Source organism: Athene noctua, chromosome 4, assembly GCF_965140245.1.
Source record: "Athene noctua chromosome 4, bAthNoc1.hap1.1, whole genome shotgun sequence".
NCBI lineage: Eukaryota > Metazoa > Chordata > Aves > Strigiformes > Strigidae > Athene > Athene noctua.
This window is the reverse complement of record NC_134040.1, coordinates 50,999,483-51,017,720: the sequence shown is the minus strand read 5'-3', so window position 1 is coordinate 51,017,720 and position 18,238 is coordinate 50,999,483. Positions and strand designations below refer to the sequence as shown.

The window sequence follows — 18,238 nt, the reverse complement described above, 5'->3', positions numbered from 1 at the left end:
GCATGAGTATCTCATGCTAAAAAAGTATTATTTTTGCAATAACTGCCTACTGAAAATGGATGTGTATTTGCTGGAATCCAAAAATAAAATAAGAGCCAACAGTGCACAGTTCTGTGTGCAGTGCATTGAAGTTGCAAGTTCTCTAACACATACATACAGATGCTGACAAGAAATGAGCAGAACATAGGAAATAATTCCATGACAGGTTAAAACTCAGAGTGGAATAGTCATTAAGTAAGCAATTGTCTCTAATGTGATCTTCTTAACAAAAACAGGTATATCTGCTGTTCTGACAGTGAACATAGGCAGGTAAGTAGTGTATCTTATTTAGAATCTTCTGGCACACCAAACAAAAAAACAAATCTAATATTCCAGTGTCAGTCTTAGAAAATTGCCATAATGAAGTCTATAAAAAAGGGATCGGCTCTCACTGGGGTTTTGATTAATAACACAAAGAAAACTTGACTTGTGGATTAATAAGGAGGTATGATTTATTTGGTGCTCTTATTGCAAAATATTTGTGTAAGACTTTTGGAAGTACTTTCATGGAAAAATATTTTCATTGTCCTTACATGGGTCTCTTTAAATTAAAGAAAGATATTTCAAATTTAGAATGTGAAAAGTTCTTTAAGATACTAGGTGACACTGATAAAGCATAGCATTCCAAAAATTATGAACATCTCTTCTGGCTAGTAATAGTCACTAGCCAACACAGGGAAAGGTTTCTTGGCTTACAGACAATGCTTTGCAACAAAATAAACTGGAAACCGTTCCTGTCTTTTAGAGTCTTGAGGGTATTTAAGAAAAATGTTTACAATAGCTTTACTGGTAAAACCAACTGTTCTAATAAATAAATATATGCAGGTATAACCAAAAAAGAGTCATTGGTGGCCATACTTAGAATGGTTGGCTGGTGCTTGGTTCAAACCAAGCTCCAGTAGAAAGACAAAAGGAATTCCAGTCTTTTTCCTGCCCAGTGCCATACTGGAGAGTACCATAACGGCTGTTGTATCCCTTTGTGTTTCAGAGTAAATCACATGAATTGGGAGATACTGCAGGATAAGATCCCATGAACAGCTGGGATTCCTGTTGCATCTCACAAATAACAGCAGGAAAAAAATACAATGGATTATCCAATGGATTTGTTAAAAACTGGTAATCCCATATTCCCGAGCAGTCTCTCCCCATAGATAGCTGGCTGGCCACTTGACGTTAATCATTCTCACGTTTGTGTCTTCATTCACCAGCCATTGGAGTTCGTGAAAGACTTGTACTGCAAAGTATTTCCCTGGTGTTTATAGACATGGGGATGTGTATCCATGCCATTTATTAGAGTATTTGAAAAGGAAGTTAGGACTGGGAGGGAGGTTTGGATTAGCAGGTCCAGGTGCCTGGTATTGCTTAGGTGTCTTGAATGGGTACAGGCTTTGCTGGGTAAAAAAATGGCTAGAAGGCCGGGCCCAAAGAGTTGTGGTGAATGGAGTTAAATCCCGTTGGCGGCCGGTCACGAGTGGTGTCCCCCAGGACTCGGTTTTGGGGCCACTCCTGTTTAACATCTTTATTGATGATCTAGACGAGGGGATCGAGTGCACCCTCAGTCAGTTTGCAGATGACACCAGGTTGGGTGGGAGTGTTGATCTGCTCGAGGGCAGGGAGGCTCTGCAGAGAGACCTGGACAGGCTGGAGCCATGGGCTGAGGCCAACTGGAGGAGTTTCAATAAGGCCAAATGCCGGGGGCTGCCCTTGGGCCACAACAACCCCCAGCAGCGCTACAGGCTTGGGGAGGAGTGGCTGGAGAGCTGCCAGTCAGAGAGGGACCTGGGGGGGTTGATTGACAGCCCAATGAACAGGAGCCAGCAGTGTGCCCAGGTGGCCAAGAAGGCCAATGGCATCCTGGCTTGTGTCAGCAATAGCGTGGCCAGCAGGGACAGGGAAGGGATCTCACCCCTGTACTGGGCACTGGTGAGGCCGCCCCTCGATTCCTGTGTTCAGTTTTGGGCCCCTCACTACAAAAAGGACATTGAATGACTCGAGCGTGTCCAGAGAAGGGCAACGAAGCTGGTGCAGGGTCTGGAGCACAGGTCGTACGGGGAGCGGCTGAGGGAACTGGGGGGGTTTAGTCTGGAGAAGAGGAGGCTGAGGGGAGATCTCATCACCCTCTACAGCTACCTGAAAGGAGGTTGCAGAGAGCTGGGGATGAGTCTCTTTAACCAAGTAACAAGCGATAGGACAAGAGGGAATGGCCTCAAGTTGCACCGGGGAAGGTTTAGACTGGATATTAGGAAGCATTTCTTTCCAGAAGGGGTTGTTGGGCATTGGAATGGGCTGCCCAGGGAGGTGGTGGAGTCCCCATCCCTGGAGGTGTTTAAGAGTCACAATGACACAGCACTGAGGGATATGGTATAGTTGAGAACAGTCAGGGTGAGGTTAATGGTTGGACTGGATGATCTTCAAGGTCTTTCCCAACCTAGACAATTCTGTGACAGAGGTGTGCAAGATTTGGAATTAGACTACATGAAGGTTACATGTAAAGTGCTTTGCTGAATGCAAGTAGGCTGAAACAGATATTTTAAATCTCACTGAAGTTACATGGCATTTAAGAGCTTTGCCGAAAATGGAGAGCCTGTAGCAATGTCTGAAGGTAAGCTTGTGAAATTGTGTCCAAACTGATTTCTGGAATACAGTGTTGAGTGTTGAAAAGTATTTTGTGTATAATTGAAAATCAGACACTTGAGGAAACAAATCAGTTATTTTAGGCTGAGCCTGTGCATCGAAACACATGAATGAAAATAAATGACCCAGATTTACCTTCTAACACACTCATAAGCTCACTCACCTGACATCTATAGGTAACTGTGTATTTTGACTGTAAATTTTGTGTATTTGCCCTCTTTTCAACTACTGTCTAGTGGTACATCCTCATTTAGAAATATAACTGAGTTCATGTTCATGAATCAGAAAGTAAGAGAATGACAAGTAACAAAATTAAAATTTACCCCATCAGCATTTTCCTCCCATGTACATGCTTATTGAAAAGGATACTAATTGAAGAACACAAAGCTATTCAAGACAGCACCTAACTTGGTAATTCGCTTGCATTGAAGTCAACGCCATTGTAAGTGTCACACAAGAAAAAAATCCCTGTTCAGCCTGCTGGAAACAAATGACAAAAAACCCCACTCTATATTTATTGTTGAATGGGAAAAAAAAAAAGTTTCTAGGACATATATGTTTAAGAATCAAATGTTTGAGTAAAATTTTGTTTCCAGAATGTTGGGAAGAATATGAATTTGTCATTCACGGCCCTCAATTCTGATTAATTTTAGATGAAGATGGATTGCCAACTTCTAGCTCCATCTACTGTGTCAAACTGAAATAACAGAAAGATTGATCTTTCCTTTTTTTAAAAAAACTGTATCCCAACCTCTGCCTAAAACAGAAGATCAGGAATCAGCAATATATAGCTGTTGAAAGGAAACGCATTTGAAGTGAAGACAAAATGTCAAATAACATGAGCCAAGAAGTAGAACAGTACACAGTAAACAAGGTAGAGAAGGTTCTGTTCTGAAAAACAGATGCTTTGCAGGATCCTGCGGGGTGGTTAGATAATTTTAGACAGTTGAGGGATTTTAGACAGTTTTTCTAGCTGTCATTTGAACTCTGAGAAAAATGTTTTTCTTCCACTTCACATACCTTTTTGAGATATCAAAGAAATTTCTTACATTGCCTTCACTGAAAACAAGATCTCATGAAGTTTTACACAGAGATTCTCACCCCTCTTCTTGTCCAGAGATAAACTAGCCTGGTAGAATAAATATTTTCTAGGCACACTTTATGTGAAGATAGCAAAGCAACAGCTTGAATCTTGTTGTTCTGCATGCCAGCAGAAGGCTGCTTGCATTAAGATCTCCTGAGCTGCACAAACAGAAGAAATTTCAAGGACTAATTTCAGAACTAATCTGTTGTTTACTTTAAAAATGGTAACTATAGAAATTATCATTATGGACTGGCAGGACGCCAGCAAAACATAAAATGTAAGAAATGTTTAATCACCTGAATGATTCTTGTGTAGTCCACAGTTGATGCTACCTTAAACATCAGTAATTAAAAAAACTCCAAACAGCAAAACACTACTTTGACAAGTAAACTTTAATATGCAAACAAAGGTTGTTTTGGTTTGAGTGGTCTCATTCACAGTTTTGGATTACAGGTCCATTATACATAAAATACACAAGAACTTCTCTTTATCTTATGATATGTCTTGGTTTTAATTTATTTTTATCTTCTACAGCACTTGAAGAAATCGGAAAGAGATCCAGAATGTCATGCAGATGCTATTTGCCTCAATTTGTCAGGGGATTTTTCAATTTTATACACACAAATGGTAAACATTTTGAAAGCATGTGAAGCAAATTAGGAACCTGAAACCTACTTTCAAAAATCATTGATGCATGTAGAAATCTATGTCTCATAGACTACTAATAAGTATTAGGATTCCAAGTGCTTAAGCCATTTCTTAAATACGACACAGGCTCCCAAAGTACTAAGTACATTGCAGAATAAATGTCCTTCTAGCTTCACACTTTAAGTCAATTTTCAACTAATCATCTGTTTAGAATTTCAAGTTCAGACTACTGTTATATGCTGGGTAGTACTGGGACTATAGGGAAGGGTATAAAATAGTGACTAGTTTGTAAAACTCATTGTAAAAAATACAAAGTACAAAAATCAGACCAAAACCTTAATTTTAATACAAAAGTATTGCTTCCCTTTGCCTCATGAAGCTTAGGATGCCTGTCTAATGTCTGTCCGGGGTCATCATTGTTTCAGCCCAGTCTTCTGTCAGAGTCAAGCATCTTGCATCACCTACACGGTACACAGATTTCTCAAGTGCTATCTTACATTGTAATCTTTTGCTTGCAGTACTCTTACAAGAAAACTGTTTCCAAGTCTTATATCTCTAACTAGAATACTGAATTTCCAACCCCAAAATAGTAGTGGTGTATTATATATCCCTATTTACTCTTGTGTCATTATTGTATTTTTAACACTTGCCAGATTCTTTGAAAAGACTAGGCCAGCACAGCCACAACTAGCTAACTCACTGTTATGTTAACATGCGTGCCTCTGTCAAAACACTCAAGCTAGAACAGCAAGATGAAAAAAACTGCACACCCAACTGGGAATGCTTTCCTTCAGAATCCCACCAGAAGCAGCAGTAAGTCCCACTAGACTATCTGAATCAACTCCAAGTGCACTGGTAGACGTGATCACATTCAGACCCAAACCAGAACTGTTCCATGCCGCTGAAAGTCTCCAGCGCTCCTACTGGCCTCCCAGCAAATGCCCTGGTATCAAACGCCACGCTGGACTTTGACATCTTGTGGGTGGATGAATGTGACTGGCGACACTCCTTGAGATCTAGTTGATTGCTTCTAGTGATGACATCGTGAAGGAACAAGGAGAAGGCTATAGTCTTTGCTAGCAAAGACTTAACTGGATGGAATGTCATAATTTCCTGCAGAACAACTGCACTTTTCATTAAAAAAGCACTTGTGTATCTCTTAATCAAATCAATCTTTAAAAAATTTTGCTTTCTAGACTTGTTTTTACTTTCCCAATCCTCCCTGTGAGGAAGTGGTCAAAGCTGGCATGATGTATTAATGTTTAAGATCAACTATGAGAACATGTAATATTAGTATCTGAGATGGAATACAAATATTTTCCAAGACACTCAAGCAGGATATATATGTATTTCAAACTGACACTGATGATGGATAAGCATTGCTAATGGCAAAATCACCTGGCTTACTATGCCAAATGTAGGCAGAAGTCAATTCCAAATAGGCCTTCACACTGGGCGTATTTGAGTGTTAGCATAGATGTAAATACTTTACCTTCTGCACATACAGAGGTGCTGTCCCTTGATGAACAGAGCTGCTGTACCTCTATGCAGTTCTTCCAGGCTAGCACTGCTCTTGTTAAATTCTGAATCTGTTTGAATTTTCTTTACTTTCTTTATTCACAAGGCCACACTAGTTGAGATGCTCACAGGAAATTTGCTGTAATAGAGAAATACAGATACTAAAAAAATGTAGTTTGAAGTAAATGCCATGGCTACATAAACCCAGTTTTTTAATCATTCTTTTCCATGTGTAATTTAGTTATTAAAACTTAGTGTTTTAGACAAACCTTAAAATATGTATCACAAAAAACAGTACTTCTCTGAATGTAGATATACTTGTGTTCTTTTCCTTCTTTCTCACTTTGACTTGGACAGCAGTAACTGCATAATTGCTGAACAACTTCAATTTTATTATTTCTCTTTAAAATAATTAATGATGGTCTAACTTTTGTTTGTCTTGTCTCCCATTTCAGATGGATATCCCCCCTTTTTTTTTTTTTGAGACAATGCTATACATCAAGCAGGTTCCGTGAGCCAGTGCTTTTGGTATGTATGTTGAAGGAATACAATCCTTTGGGGTTCACAGTTTCCAGAATTATATGAGTAAAAATATTGCAGCACATATAGAAGCTGCAAGAACCGCAAAACTGTACGCTTCAAAGATAACCAATGAATTCACTCATTCTATAACCTGTAAAATGGCGTGATTTTTTATTATTATTTAGCACATTTGGATAATAATCTCATCTGGAGATGTGGAACTTCTGTGCTCCTCCTACTGTGACAAATATTAAAACCAGATATATTCAATTTTGACATGAAGAGGCAAAAACATGGGGGGTGTAGTTTTAGGCTGACAGCATTCACCTTTGCTAAGAGGCAGTTGCTCTTTAGCACTTACAGGACCTCTTGTAGTCACAAAAAGAGAAAAATCAACACTGAAACTGCTAGTGAGACAATGGGAAAAGGTAGTCTTGTGGCAGTTGTAGCAGTCTTGAGTTTGGGTTAAAAATTCAAGAAGTTTTCCCAAAAACAAGTACAAAGAGAAAATAGATTCACCCTTTGCCAAAAAGAAAACTGTTCCAGTGACTCATTTCAGTGCAATTACAGTAAAAGCTGTAAAGTTAAAAGCTGTATTATTTAGTCTTTGCACATGAAGAATGAGGCACCTTCTTTCACCCTTTTTTCTCTCCAGCCCTCAACTCATAATTTCAGAAGTTCTGGTCATCATTCAGGAGCTTCTAGGATAAAAACATACGTAGGAAATGAGAGCCAAGTGTGAACAGAGCTTGTTTAGGACTGCTGGATGGCATAGCAGAGAGCACAGGCAGGCTGAATTAGTGGATGTGTATGAACCAGGAGGGAGAGGGTGCACTTGGAAATCAGGGCAGAAGGGCAGGTGGAGGCAAAAGTCAGACTTTCAGGGTGTGCAAATACGCATGGGGGGTGTGTGTGTGTGTGTGTGTTGGAGGGTCTTCTAAAACTCAAACCAAGAATAACTTTGTTCATTTCCTGGATTAGCTGTAAGTGCAAACAAAACTCAATCCTTGCTTCCTGACTTGGACGATGATACTGCTTTCAGCAGCTATAAATGAAACTGAAAGCAGATCCGTATAGATCATTACACCACATTGTAAGTTTAAACATGTGAGTTGTCCCACAGAACTTTTTAAAGAATCTGGCACACACGAGACAGTTTCTGAAAGCATTCCCTGAATTCAAACCTCAGGTTTTCCCACTATTGAGTGTTCGGTGGAGTGACCACTAACCAGAAGGGAATTGAATAAACACTGAAGCAGAAGTTACAGATCAAGGAGATAACAAAGGATTATTATTTTTTTTCTCAAGATTTCCTGCAGCTTCATGGTAGAAACAAACCCAAATGCCCCAAGTTAATCAACCTCACAGACTCACAAAAGGAAATGTATTTGTTACGTATTAGTTCCCTGATTGCGGCCAACACTGACTTTCCATCATTATTTAATTGATTACCTAAGAGCACTATGAATGGGAAATACAGATTTGGGTCACACACCCATAGAGAAATGGATTAAAAAAAAAAGTATCTTAATTACTTATTCTTTCATTATAAGCCCTTCTTGATGAGTATAATGGTATCTACAAGAATGATTTATTTTGGTTTTCTAAAATATAAAGCGCTGTTATGCAGCCTGGAGAAATTTTGCACGTTCCCAAGGTGTTCTCTCATTCAAACGTCACAAGATTGGCAGCTGACTTTTGTTAGCAGCTTTTGCCCATAACAAAACCAAAGCGTATAAGCCCAGTGAATGTAACAGATTCTCTAATGACCACAAGTGCTTTTATTGCTGTTGCACTCATGAAAGTCTCAAACCAGAAAAGGTGGTAGGGAGAGCAGGTATAAACTATATGTTATAAAAATGGAGGAAAATGACTTGCTCTACACCTCAAGATTAGAAGGAGTAACTCTTTGATCAGAACAGAGGTCACCATCTGAAGTGCTAAGGCTTGGACAATAGGCCCAAGCCAGAGTTGAACTATAGATGAATCCTGTATATTTTATAACTAATAACCATTGTGCTAATAGGTATTACACTAAGTTATAACAAACCACCCATTCTGATGTAAAAGGTGGAAGTATTGAAGCCTGAGCAACAGGCCCCGAGCTGAAGCTGCTAACTTAGTATATAGTCACTGACAAAATATGTATGCTCATTTATGAAAGATGTAGCTTAGATATCATATACTTATTACTGGTGATGGATGTAATGAAAACATGTCTATTCTGAATATATCTTTCTTCTTCTCTGTGTAGGGGTGAGTTAACAAGCCATGAAGCTAGCTCTCCGGCCTTGGGACAGACGTATGGCCTTGTTTTAAAAGGAACATAAATAAATTAGATAAGGAGGGAAACTCCCTTAGCTTCTCCCTTACGCCCTGGCCAGGCTCTGGGGGGAATCTAATGACAGAGTGAAACCAGATGTTCCGCTCAAAAACAAAGGTACCAGTTATTCTGGCTTGCTGATTTCTAGTATATAAGGCTGGATCCGCTCGCAGCGACTTTAGCAGCCGCACCTATGGGTGGACGCACCGCGTAGGATTTCCCACTTGCCGGGACAGGCTCTGCAAACCCTCACTGTAACCGGGGCTGCCCAGCCAGTGCGGGTCTGGGTGATGGTAAAGTATGCAAGTGGTGATGTATCTTTCCTAATCACTATTCTCTTTCTCAGGTAGTAATGATTTGATGCATTACCCTCTATTTTCCTATTTGTTTAAGCGTGCTGTTCTGTCTTTTCTTACTGTATGTTTTCTGTATTTTTCTGTTACATTATTTAGTTATTTTAAGTAAAATACGCCTGCTCTTTTCACTCTGGTGTCTGAGTTTAATTGCTATCCCTAATCAGCAAAACACCATCGTAAAAGAAACTGAACAAATAGGCTCAGATAGGCCATGCTGCCTGTGCTAACATCCTCCATCTGATTCAGGCCTTGAGAATACAATGCAGAGTGATAAAATAATATGGTTGCTTTCATTAGGAAGAAACTGGACTGGATGGCTAAAAATACCCTTTCCAAGCCTAACAATGTAAATGGATACGTGAAGTAACGTGCAAATGTTGTACTCCAGTATTAAAAATGCAGATTTGTAACACAAACTGAGCATTACTGCAGCACTGCTTGGCCTAGATGAGCTCTGCAGCAGACTGACCCTTTGATGTTGTTTCCCAACCTTATGCTGCACTGGAAAGGGGCAGAGAGGGCAACTCCTTGCTAACGGTGCCAAGGGTAAAATCCAGTCCTGCAACCGCCCTTCCTGAATCCATGCGGGTGAATTTGGTGCATATGGACAACCTATTCCTCTGCCAGGCAGCTTGTACCACCAAAGAAATCAAACATGTTTTATTTAAAGAAGTCAGTCATCTCTTGGATCAAACGATGAAGACTAGGTCACTTTTTCAGGCTTATCACTCAAAAAACCCAACATCCTTTTCACACACACACATGCCATGAATCTCAGGTGGTAAGCCCAAGGTTATCTATATTCACTTACAATTCTGCTTTCTGCTTGTTGCAATTTACAGCGAACAACTATTTAATTCGTGCTTATATCTTGATATAAATCAGTAAAAATTGATGCATTTGGCAGAAGAGGACAAAAGAATTATTCTCACTGATCAGCCATCACGCATCTTGCACTGTTTTGGTTTTGAGATTTTTGTGCAATCATAATAGGAAGTAGTAGATAGGTGGCTAGAACATTCAGTTTATCCCTTCTCAATCACATCTAACTGTCATCTACAGAGGTATTTATGAATGTATTGTTCAGTTTAGACCTTGTACCTGACGATTAGAGTTTAAGAACTATAGACCTGGATGACTTAGAAATAATATAACTTAGTTGTGGTGCTATTTCCATTAATGCAGTCCTTTTATTAAGAACATACAGAGGTATGTAACAAGAGGTTGGTTTTGGTGGGATGTAAGCAACATGAAGATTGGGGGGGAATCTGTGCAGTCTTGCTTTCATGATGAGCATCAGTTAAACTTTTAAGAATTTTTTTTAAAATCGCTGCCTCATTTCAGAGGTACTGCAAACATGACTGGTGCTTTCCAACATTATCCAAATAAGTAATCAAGTAATGACAAACTCTGCATTTTTGTAAAATAAAACTGGAGTAAGACACTATTGGCTTAAACACCAATTTCAAACCATCTGTAGTGTACCAGCCCATTAAAGCCATTACTAATCTTTACAATCATGTGCTTTTGTAGCTAAAAATATTTTCCTTGTTCACGTCTAAAAAAAAAAAAAAGAAAAAAAAAAGCCCATTCCTTCAATGAGCATGCACTGACTGCTTGTATTTAACTGCCCCAGGACTTCTGTTACTGCAGGACCTGACTGGCATCAATCGAGGTGACAGTGTTTTTCCAGATGAAAATCTAGTTGAGTGTTAACGTCCCAAGTACGTGTTGGGTGTTAATCCAGGGCGGGGGGGCCTGAGAAAGAAAAGAGGATACAGTGACACAGTTAAAGGATGTAATTAAAGGGCAAATGATGTGATCATGGGCAAAGCGACACAGGCACCTTGATGGTTCCTACTTTTTTTAGTGATACTCCAGCAACTTTCCTTTAAAACAGGGCTTAGCAAGTTGCCTTTGAACACGCAGTGCCCAGTGAGCACGCAGTGTGTGAGAGAATCACATGGAGCTGGACGTATGTCTGTTGTGGGTTATTGATGGTGCCGAGCGGTGGCTCTTTCCTGAGGAGGTTTGCTGCCTACGGCGCCCGCTCCCCCCGCGACACACACGGAGCCCGGCAAGGCCGAAGGGGCAGCACTGCCCCACAGAGAGCCGTGCTTGACAAGGCCCAGTCTTACCGCGTTCCGGGCATTTAGTTTGGCGAAGTAACTCATCGTCGGGCAACAGCCGCAGGCGCGGCCCGGCCAGCGCTCCGCTCCTGCCAAACCCCCTTCTCCTTCGCTGGGGGCGGCGGGGCCCGCCGGAGGAGCGGGGCGCCATGGCACGCCCCGGCCTTTCCCCTGGGCGGGGAGGGGAGGGGATGGAGGGGAGGGGATGGAGATGAGGGGATGGGGCGGGGGGGGAGCCGCCATCCCTGCGGAGGGCCGGGGCCGCCTCGCCGCGGGGGCGGGGCACGGCCGCACGGCGCCGCCGCGGCGGGTGATGACGTCGGCGGCGCTTCCGGCGCCGGGGCGGTGACCGAGGCACGCACGGAAGGGGTCGCCGCCAGGAGGGTGCCGCGACGGAGCGGGCGCGGGGAGGATCGGGGGACCGCGGCGCGGGGCCCAGCCGAGGCCGCCCGAGCCAGGCGGGCGGCGGCGGCGCGGGGCGGCGGGCGCGGGGCGGTGCCGGCCGTTGCGGCGCCGGCCGTTGCGGCGGGAGCGGCGCCCGCCGCGGCTGAAGGCGGCGGCGACGACAAGTATCGCGAGAGGTGGTGCGGCGCCGGCGCTAGAGGTGACCGAGGCAGCGGCGGCCCCGGGTGCCTCCTCCTCATCCTGCTTCTTCCTCACCGGGCGCCGGCGCTGAGCGAGGCGGATCGGCGGCCATGGAGAAGGCGGCCGGCTCGGCGGCAGCGACGACGGCAGAGGGAGGCGGTGACGGCGGCGACGCCGGGAGCGCCACGGCGGGGCCCGGTCCCCCGGAGGGGCTGAACGGCGGCGCCGGCACCTCGTCGCCGTCGTGCCCGCCCGGGGCGGCGGCGGCGCCGCGTGGGCTGGTGCGGGTGTGCGACCTGCTGCTGAAAAAGAAGGCGGCGCCGAAGGCGAAGCGAAGCGGGCGGGCGGGCCGGCCGGCCAGCAGCAGCGAGAGCGGCGGCGGCGGCAGCGAGAGTAGCAACAACGGCAGCGAGGAGGAGGAGGAGGAGGAAGACGAGGAGGAAGAGGAAGAAGAGGAGGTCTCCGAGGTACCGCGGGAACGGGCGCCACGGGGGTGCGGGGATTGGGCTGCACCGGCGGGACGGACGGTGCCCGAGGAGGGAAGGCCCGGGGGGCGGCGGGGCCCGGGGGTTGCCCTACTGATCCGGTTTCATAATTCCTCCGTACTCCCGCCTCCCCCGCCCCCGCGGGGCCCTGCCGCAGAGGCAGGAAGGGGGCAGCACCGCGCCTCCCGGGGGCGGCCCCGTGGCGGGGCGGGACCGGCGGCCGGGGCCCGGGGCACGGCGGGGCGCCGCGGCCCGAGCCGGGCCTCCCGGAAGGCCCCCGCGCCCCTCCCGCCTCCGTGAAGCCGGCGGGAGCGGCCGCCGGTGCTCGCCCGCCCGCCCTCCGCCTCGGGGGGGTGCCGGTGTGTCCCGGGTGGCGGGGGCCCGGTGTTGCCCCGGGGGCGGGAGGCTCCCTGGGAGCCTCAGCCAGCGGAGGGCCTTCATCTGTGCTTTTGGGCGTGCGTGGTTTTTATCAGGCGGTGCTGAAGGGAGAGGGCCCAAGAAATGTTGCAGGTGTCCCTCAACGCCGTGTTTTGTGTCCACATGTGCCATAGTGAGATTCGGATCGGAGCCGGGAGCAGGAGAGCATAACGGTGGCAATACTGCTGGTGCGGCCGGGCTGAGGCTTTGGAGATAGGCCTGAGCTCCGGGTGCGTGCCGAGAAAGCTGTTGGCGCTCTCAGTCACGGGAATAGATCATCTTGAAGAAAAGGAGGTGAATGTGGAGGTAAAGCGAAGGCTGCTGTAGAGCCCTGGGCTTTTTCCTCCCATCTGAGGTGTTCTCTGAACTTGACAGCAGCCACTGTTTCAGTATAATGCTGAAACATTACATTGAAAGGAAGCATTATTAACTTGCTCTCATTTATTGTTAGGTATTTCAGGTAGGTATCGCTGAAAAAGGTTAAGCAAGATGTGAAGCCCCTTATTTGCATACGTAGTCACACAGAGTCTCTTTGAGTCTAACCTGCAAAGCTGACTGTTCACTTCTGCTTTTTTTTGAATTGTGTCTTCAAAAAAGTCCGCTTCAAGTTTGTAAGCTTTCCTTTGAACTTTATTTTTAAGCAGTTTGGCTTTTAAGTGGTATATCTGCTTTGTGCTAGAAATTAAAATGAGCAAGAAGAAAGGGAAGGAAGAATCTGATAATTTTAAGGAAGGGCTGGGCTGAGATGGTGATAGGTTTTTCCATGGTTAAGAAGCACTCTGCATTTTATTTCTGCAGAAGTGGATACAAGAAACATTTTCTCTAACTTCTGTGAGATAAATTGCACACAATGAGTATCTCAGTTAACAAGTAATTATGCATAGCATTTTGTTTCTGTAGTGTTTATTTGTAGGGAAGTGAATATCACGTAAGTAGAAGTTTTTGAGGGGTAAAACTTGCAAGGTAGACCGCCATGGTTGCATACTAAACTGTTCTATCTAGCAGTTGTACAGGTAACTTGAAGAACTCTCTTGCTCTCCTCAACAGAGCCCTGGAGTTTTACTAAGGTGGTGTGGGGTGAAGGGTTAAAGGCCCTCGAATGACTTAACAGATGTATGTATCGGTTGATAGTTAAGCACTGAGATGAATTGTATGTGATGGCAGCCATCAACAGTTTGTGTAAAGTGAGGCTTATTGGCAGAATCATAGGCAGATTTATTTTGTGGTCCATAGCCATTCTTCCAAACAGCGGCTCATACTGACAGTTTTCAAATGGTATGGAGTGTGTGAGGTGACGAGAAAGGCAGAGGCAACCAAGGAATATATGTAATCTCAGGTGAGGTGAGCCTTTGCTTATATGTTGTGCCTTACCTAGCCATAGGTACCAATTTAATATGCTTTGAGACCTGCAGAGAGATTAAAAAAAGCAAATGATCATTAAACTATCATGAGGCAGCAGAAGAATAATTAACTTTTTTTTTTCTTTCATAACATGTTCTGTAGATACCGATAGCTGGGAAGGCAGTTTTGGCATCTGGAAGCTTCCATGATGTTTTTATCTTACAGTGAGGGCTTTCTCAGTCTGGGTGGTCTGAGATTAAATATTAAGCAGGGGTAAGTAAGTGATAAACAATTTAATAAATACTGAGTTTATTAAGTTCAGGATAGCATATATTTTGGCACATATCAGCTTCATTTATAATCTTTCTTGATAATTCAGAGTGCTTGCAAAAACTGTTCTAGTCTTTCTCTCAGTGACTTCAGGATCAAAAGATACAGCTTAGTAGAATATGTGCAGCTGAAATCACAGTTTTTAGGAATGTGAACGTGAGGATGGCCTGATTAATGGAGCAGAGAATCTAACTTCAAAGTAGTTCCCAGCAGCTCCTGGGGAGGAAATGTGTTTTGAGTGTTCTCAGCAAAAGGGAGTTTTCCTTGTCTGAAAGCAACCCAATGTTCTGCCTTTTAGAAGTTACTTGTTGTTGGTTTATTTTTTAAGAAAAGGTTTGTTTCTACTGTGGGATTTTTATTTGGTGTGTGGTTTTTTTTTTTTTTTTTTAGTTGAGACTTATTTGAGATGTGCATAGCTTGTGTGGCTTTCAGCAGTTGGATTTGTGGTCTTCTGACCACTGGTAGTCTAAAAGACACATAAAATGAAAAGCACAAAGAAATCTAAATTTATGGTTTTGCTGTAAATGGAAACTATTGTGGAAATACTGCATAAGATGGTGTTCCCTCCCAACCATTCAATTCATTATCTCTGTAAACTTAAGACAGTTTAGTTTGTCTTAGGCTATTTTTTGCCCTTCCCATGCTTAATACATTAAGACTTCTCTAATCTCTGAAGTACTTCTAGATTTGACTACTAATGAGACAGCTTCTAAAAATCAGGAGCACAGAAGCAACAAGTCAAAGGAGTTATAATTGGAAACCCAGCAGATATTAAAGCACAAAAACCCCATGAGTGGAAAGACATTGTTTGGCTTAGTTGTTGCTGAGCTGATGGAATGGAATAAAAAGTTGTAATCAGATGTTTTCATCTCGGCCTGTTTCCAGACTCTTTTAGATCTTGTTGTAGAAGCATAGGTACTGGATAGAAATTTGGGAGAAGTTAAATTGAAATTTCATACCAACAACTTCATGAGCTCCTACTACAGTGTTCATGGCAACCTCCAAGGGTGCTTTTGAAATGACAGCAAATCGCTGCTTGTCAAACAAACAAGATTCTAGGGAGTGTGGTCCAGTATTGTCTGTAAGTGGCAAATTGCCTTTTTGCTAACCACCAGTTAATAAAAAAATGGCAAATCTTTTCAGTACACAGGAAAAGGAACCTTAAGGTAGGAGAAAAATAACAGTAGAGGCTGCATATGGGAGGAGGTCAGGTACATGCTTCCTGACAGAATTCTGGCCTTAGTTTATGAACTGTCACATACAACAGGCAAAATTTTCAGTTTTCAGAGAGATAGTCTCTTAAACTGTTTAAGGAACTGTATTGTTGTTAAATAGTACTGCGTCAATTGGATGATAACTTGCGGAGTTCGCATTCGGTGCAGTGACACATATGAAAAATTTAATGAGTTGATGTGTTGGCTGTTTAAGGGTGAGATGAAGGTGTATCTTTGCTCAGTCAGAATTGTGTGAGGAGTGTCATTGAAGAAGACTATATTTTTGGGCCAGTCTATTCATTGCATCCCTAATGGGAGGCTGCTTTTACTTTTTAGGGGGCTTTGCACAGTGTACTGTGAACACCCAGTTTAGCATGGCTTATTAATGATATGTATGTATGTGAAAACAAATATGAAGAAAGCTGCCTGTCAAATTTGTGCTGATGGTCAAGTCAAAGGTCTGTTTTCCAAGCTGCTTAAACGAATGATTTTCAGGACATGAATCAGAAAAAAAAAAAAAAGTGGGGGGTCAAGAAGGAGCAGGTTAGTTGAATAAAAGCTGATATATAATGTAAAGCTTGGGAACATTATAATTTGTGGGTTTTTTATGAAAATATGATTTAGCAGTTCCTCTGAACAGGCTCAGATAAAAAACATAACTGTACAGGTTTCTTGAAAGTGTTTTTGGGTGTACTGATTTTGTTAAAGATTGGTCTTCAATAAATAGTGAAATAGTGCAAAAAATTAGCAAGTCATAGTAGCAAGTTGCTCCTTAAAAATCTGATGTCTAGAGTGCATTAAGGCTTCTCTTACAAAACACAGAAAGGTTTAATTGTACAATAAAATCTTGTTTACAAGCTTGTTTCAAAGCTTTGAACTTACAGGATGTTTGCTGCTGGCAGTGAAGTTTATAATTGCTTTTCCTAATACTGTATCCATTTTAGGAGTTTGTAAGTTCAGTTTTCTCCTTAAGCGAAAAGTCTTATGATGAGCAGATATAGATCAGTCTAGGATTTGTGCGTGTTTCTTTCTGTTCCGTCTGTCATTTTGACTGGTATAATTTGTTTCTGGACTCTCATATGATGTCCAAATTAGCTTTCCTAAACAAAATCCTTAATAATGTTAGCTATACCTGAAAGCACAGACCTATGTGAAGGGTATTTTTGAGATGTTTTGGCTGTTTCTTAAGCATTCTTGTTTTTACTTGGGCCTTGTAGCTGCTGTAAATAAGAGTTCATTTTTGTTTTTTCAGCTGCAGTTGAATTAGTAATTGACTTGAGCAAGTAAGATGAAGTAAATAAAACAACAGAATACCACTGGTCCTCTAAAATTTCTTCATGCAGAAGAACCTACTCTTCTTTAGCTTTACATATAAGGTGTTAATCTGAAAATTCAGGTTTACTGTGTCATTTCAAGAGCATCATGGGCACATGGTTGTAATACTTAAATTGTAAAAGGCTTTAACAACTTAAGTGTTAAAGCAAACTGTTGATTTGAAACACTGAATTTTTATGTATTTATTTAATCCCAGCTGACTGACTTAGAATCCTGGGATAAGGCCTTTGGATTCTTTGGGGCTGCTGAAAGGCCAGTATGTCTCGCCTGGCTGCTGCACGATACATTCTCTGTACTACCATTACTTTCATCTCCTTGTGTCTTCAAATATGGGACTGAACATGCAAGTAACTGGGCTCTGTCCTTGTTAGTGTGTGACACCCTGATGTATAGTTCAGTCTTGTGTTCTGCTGTGTTGGTTATGCTGTAATTGTTTTCTTTCTATCTACTTTGGCAGTTTTTTGCCTGTACTGTTTTGTTTCTTCCCTTCAAAAGAAGAAATAATAGTGAAATCCATTAGGGAAAAAAACAAACTTCTGTAAGACCTAAGGCAATTTTGTCATTTTCCTCATCAGTATAGTTACTACAATGTATAGCTTTGTATAGCAATAATTACCTGACATCAGTTCAACTGATGTGACTGAAAAAACAGGTGAGCCACAGCAAGGTCTGTGGCAGCTGCCTTTTCCATCTCTAACATGAACCATGTCATGACACTTCAGAAATGAACAGTTCTCACCTCTATGTTACGTATTCCCAACACAGATCCTGCTCTTAGAGAAAATATTTTAACTGCATTGGTGCTACAGGCAAGATCCTTGTTTTATCTTGCGTGAGGGATATGGTAAGTATGATACAATACAACTGTCAAGAGTTAGCAGCTGTTAATTGTCTCTGAAGATGAATAGAACTAGGGATGGCCTGGAAGTGTGAAAGGATGTTTCTCAAAAATCCCTGAAATAACAAGGCTGTTCGTAGGTGAATCCTGCAACCAAGTTTCACAGTAGTGAAATCTTCACCAAAAATGTTTAACATCCCTCCCTTATTCCCTAGACTGGGTTCCAGCAAAATCAGTCAACCGGAATGATGATTTGGCTGGCTTTGCCATTCCCTGCTTACCACCTTTCAGTCATTACTGGCACCACCCTATAGATGAGATGACTAGCATATGCCCCTTTATCTGAGGGAGTTAGGTTACAAGGAATTCATATGCTAGTTAGGAGATGGAGCGTACAGTGGGCTGGCTGAGGTGGTAAGCAAAGATTTAAGTAGTGTCTG

The 18,238-nt window shown here is 42.8% G+C and overlaps 2 protein-coding genes across 4 annotated transcripts in view; one reads left to right on the top strand and one right to left on the bottom strand.

The window, feature by feature from the left end:
- Nucleotides 1-11,509, bottom strand: part of ALB (albumin) — a 40,940-nt gene extending 29,431 nt beyond the window's left edge. The window contains exons 1-3 of the mRNA XM_074905342.1: nucleotides 11,263-11,509; nucleotides 10,739-10,882; nucleotides 5,898-6,062 (exon numbers count right to left, since the gene is read on the bottom strand). Of these exons, the coding sequence (XP_074761443.1) occupies nucleotides 5,898-5,908 (11 nt within the window). The 5' untranslated portion in view covers nucleotides 5,909-6,062; nucleotides 10,739-10,882; nucleotides 11,263-11,509. The remainder of the gene's footprint in view (nucleotides 1-5,897; nucleotides 6,063-10,738; nucleotides 10,883-11,262) is intronic.
- A 225-nt stretch (nucleotides 11,510-11,734) lies between these two features.
- ANKRD17 (ankyrin repeat domain 17) overlaps nucleotides 11,735-18,238 on the top strand; it is a 96,801-nt gene continuing 90,297 nt past the window's right edge. For all 3 annotated transcript variants that reach the window (XM_074905339.1, XM_074905338.1, XM_074905340.1), the window contains exon 1: nucleotides 11,735-12,305. In XM_074905339.1, the coding sequence (XP_074761440.1) occupies nucleotides 11,949-12,305 (357 nt within the window). In that variant the 5' untranslated portion in view covers nucleotides 11,735-11,948. The remainder of the gene's footprint in view (nucleotides 12,306-18,238) is intronic.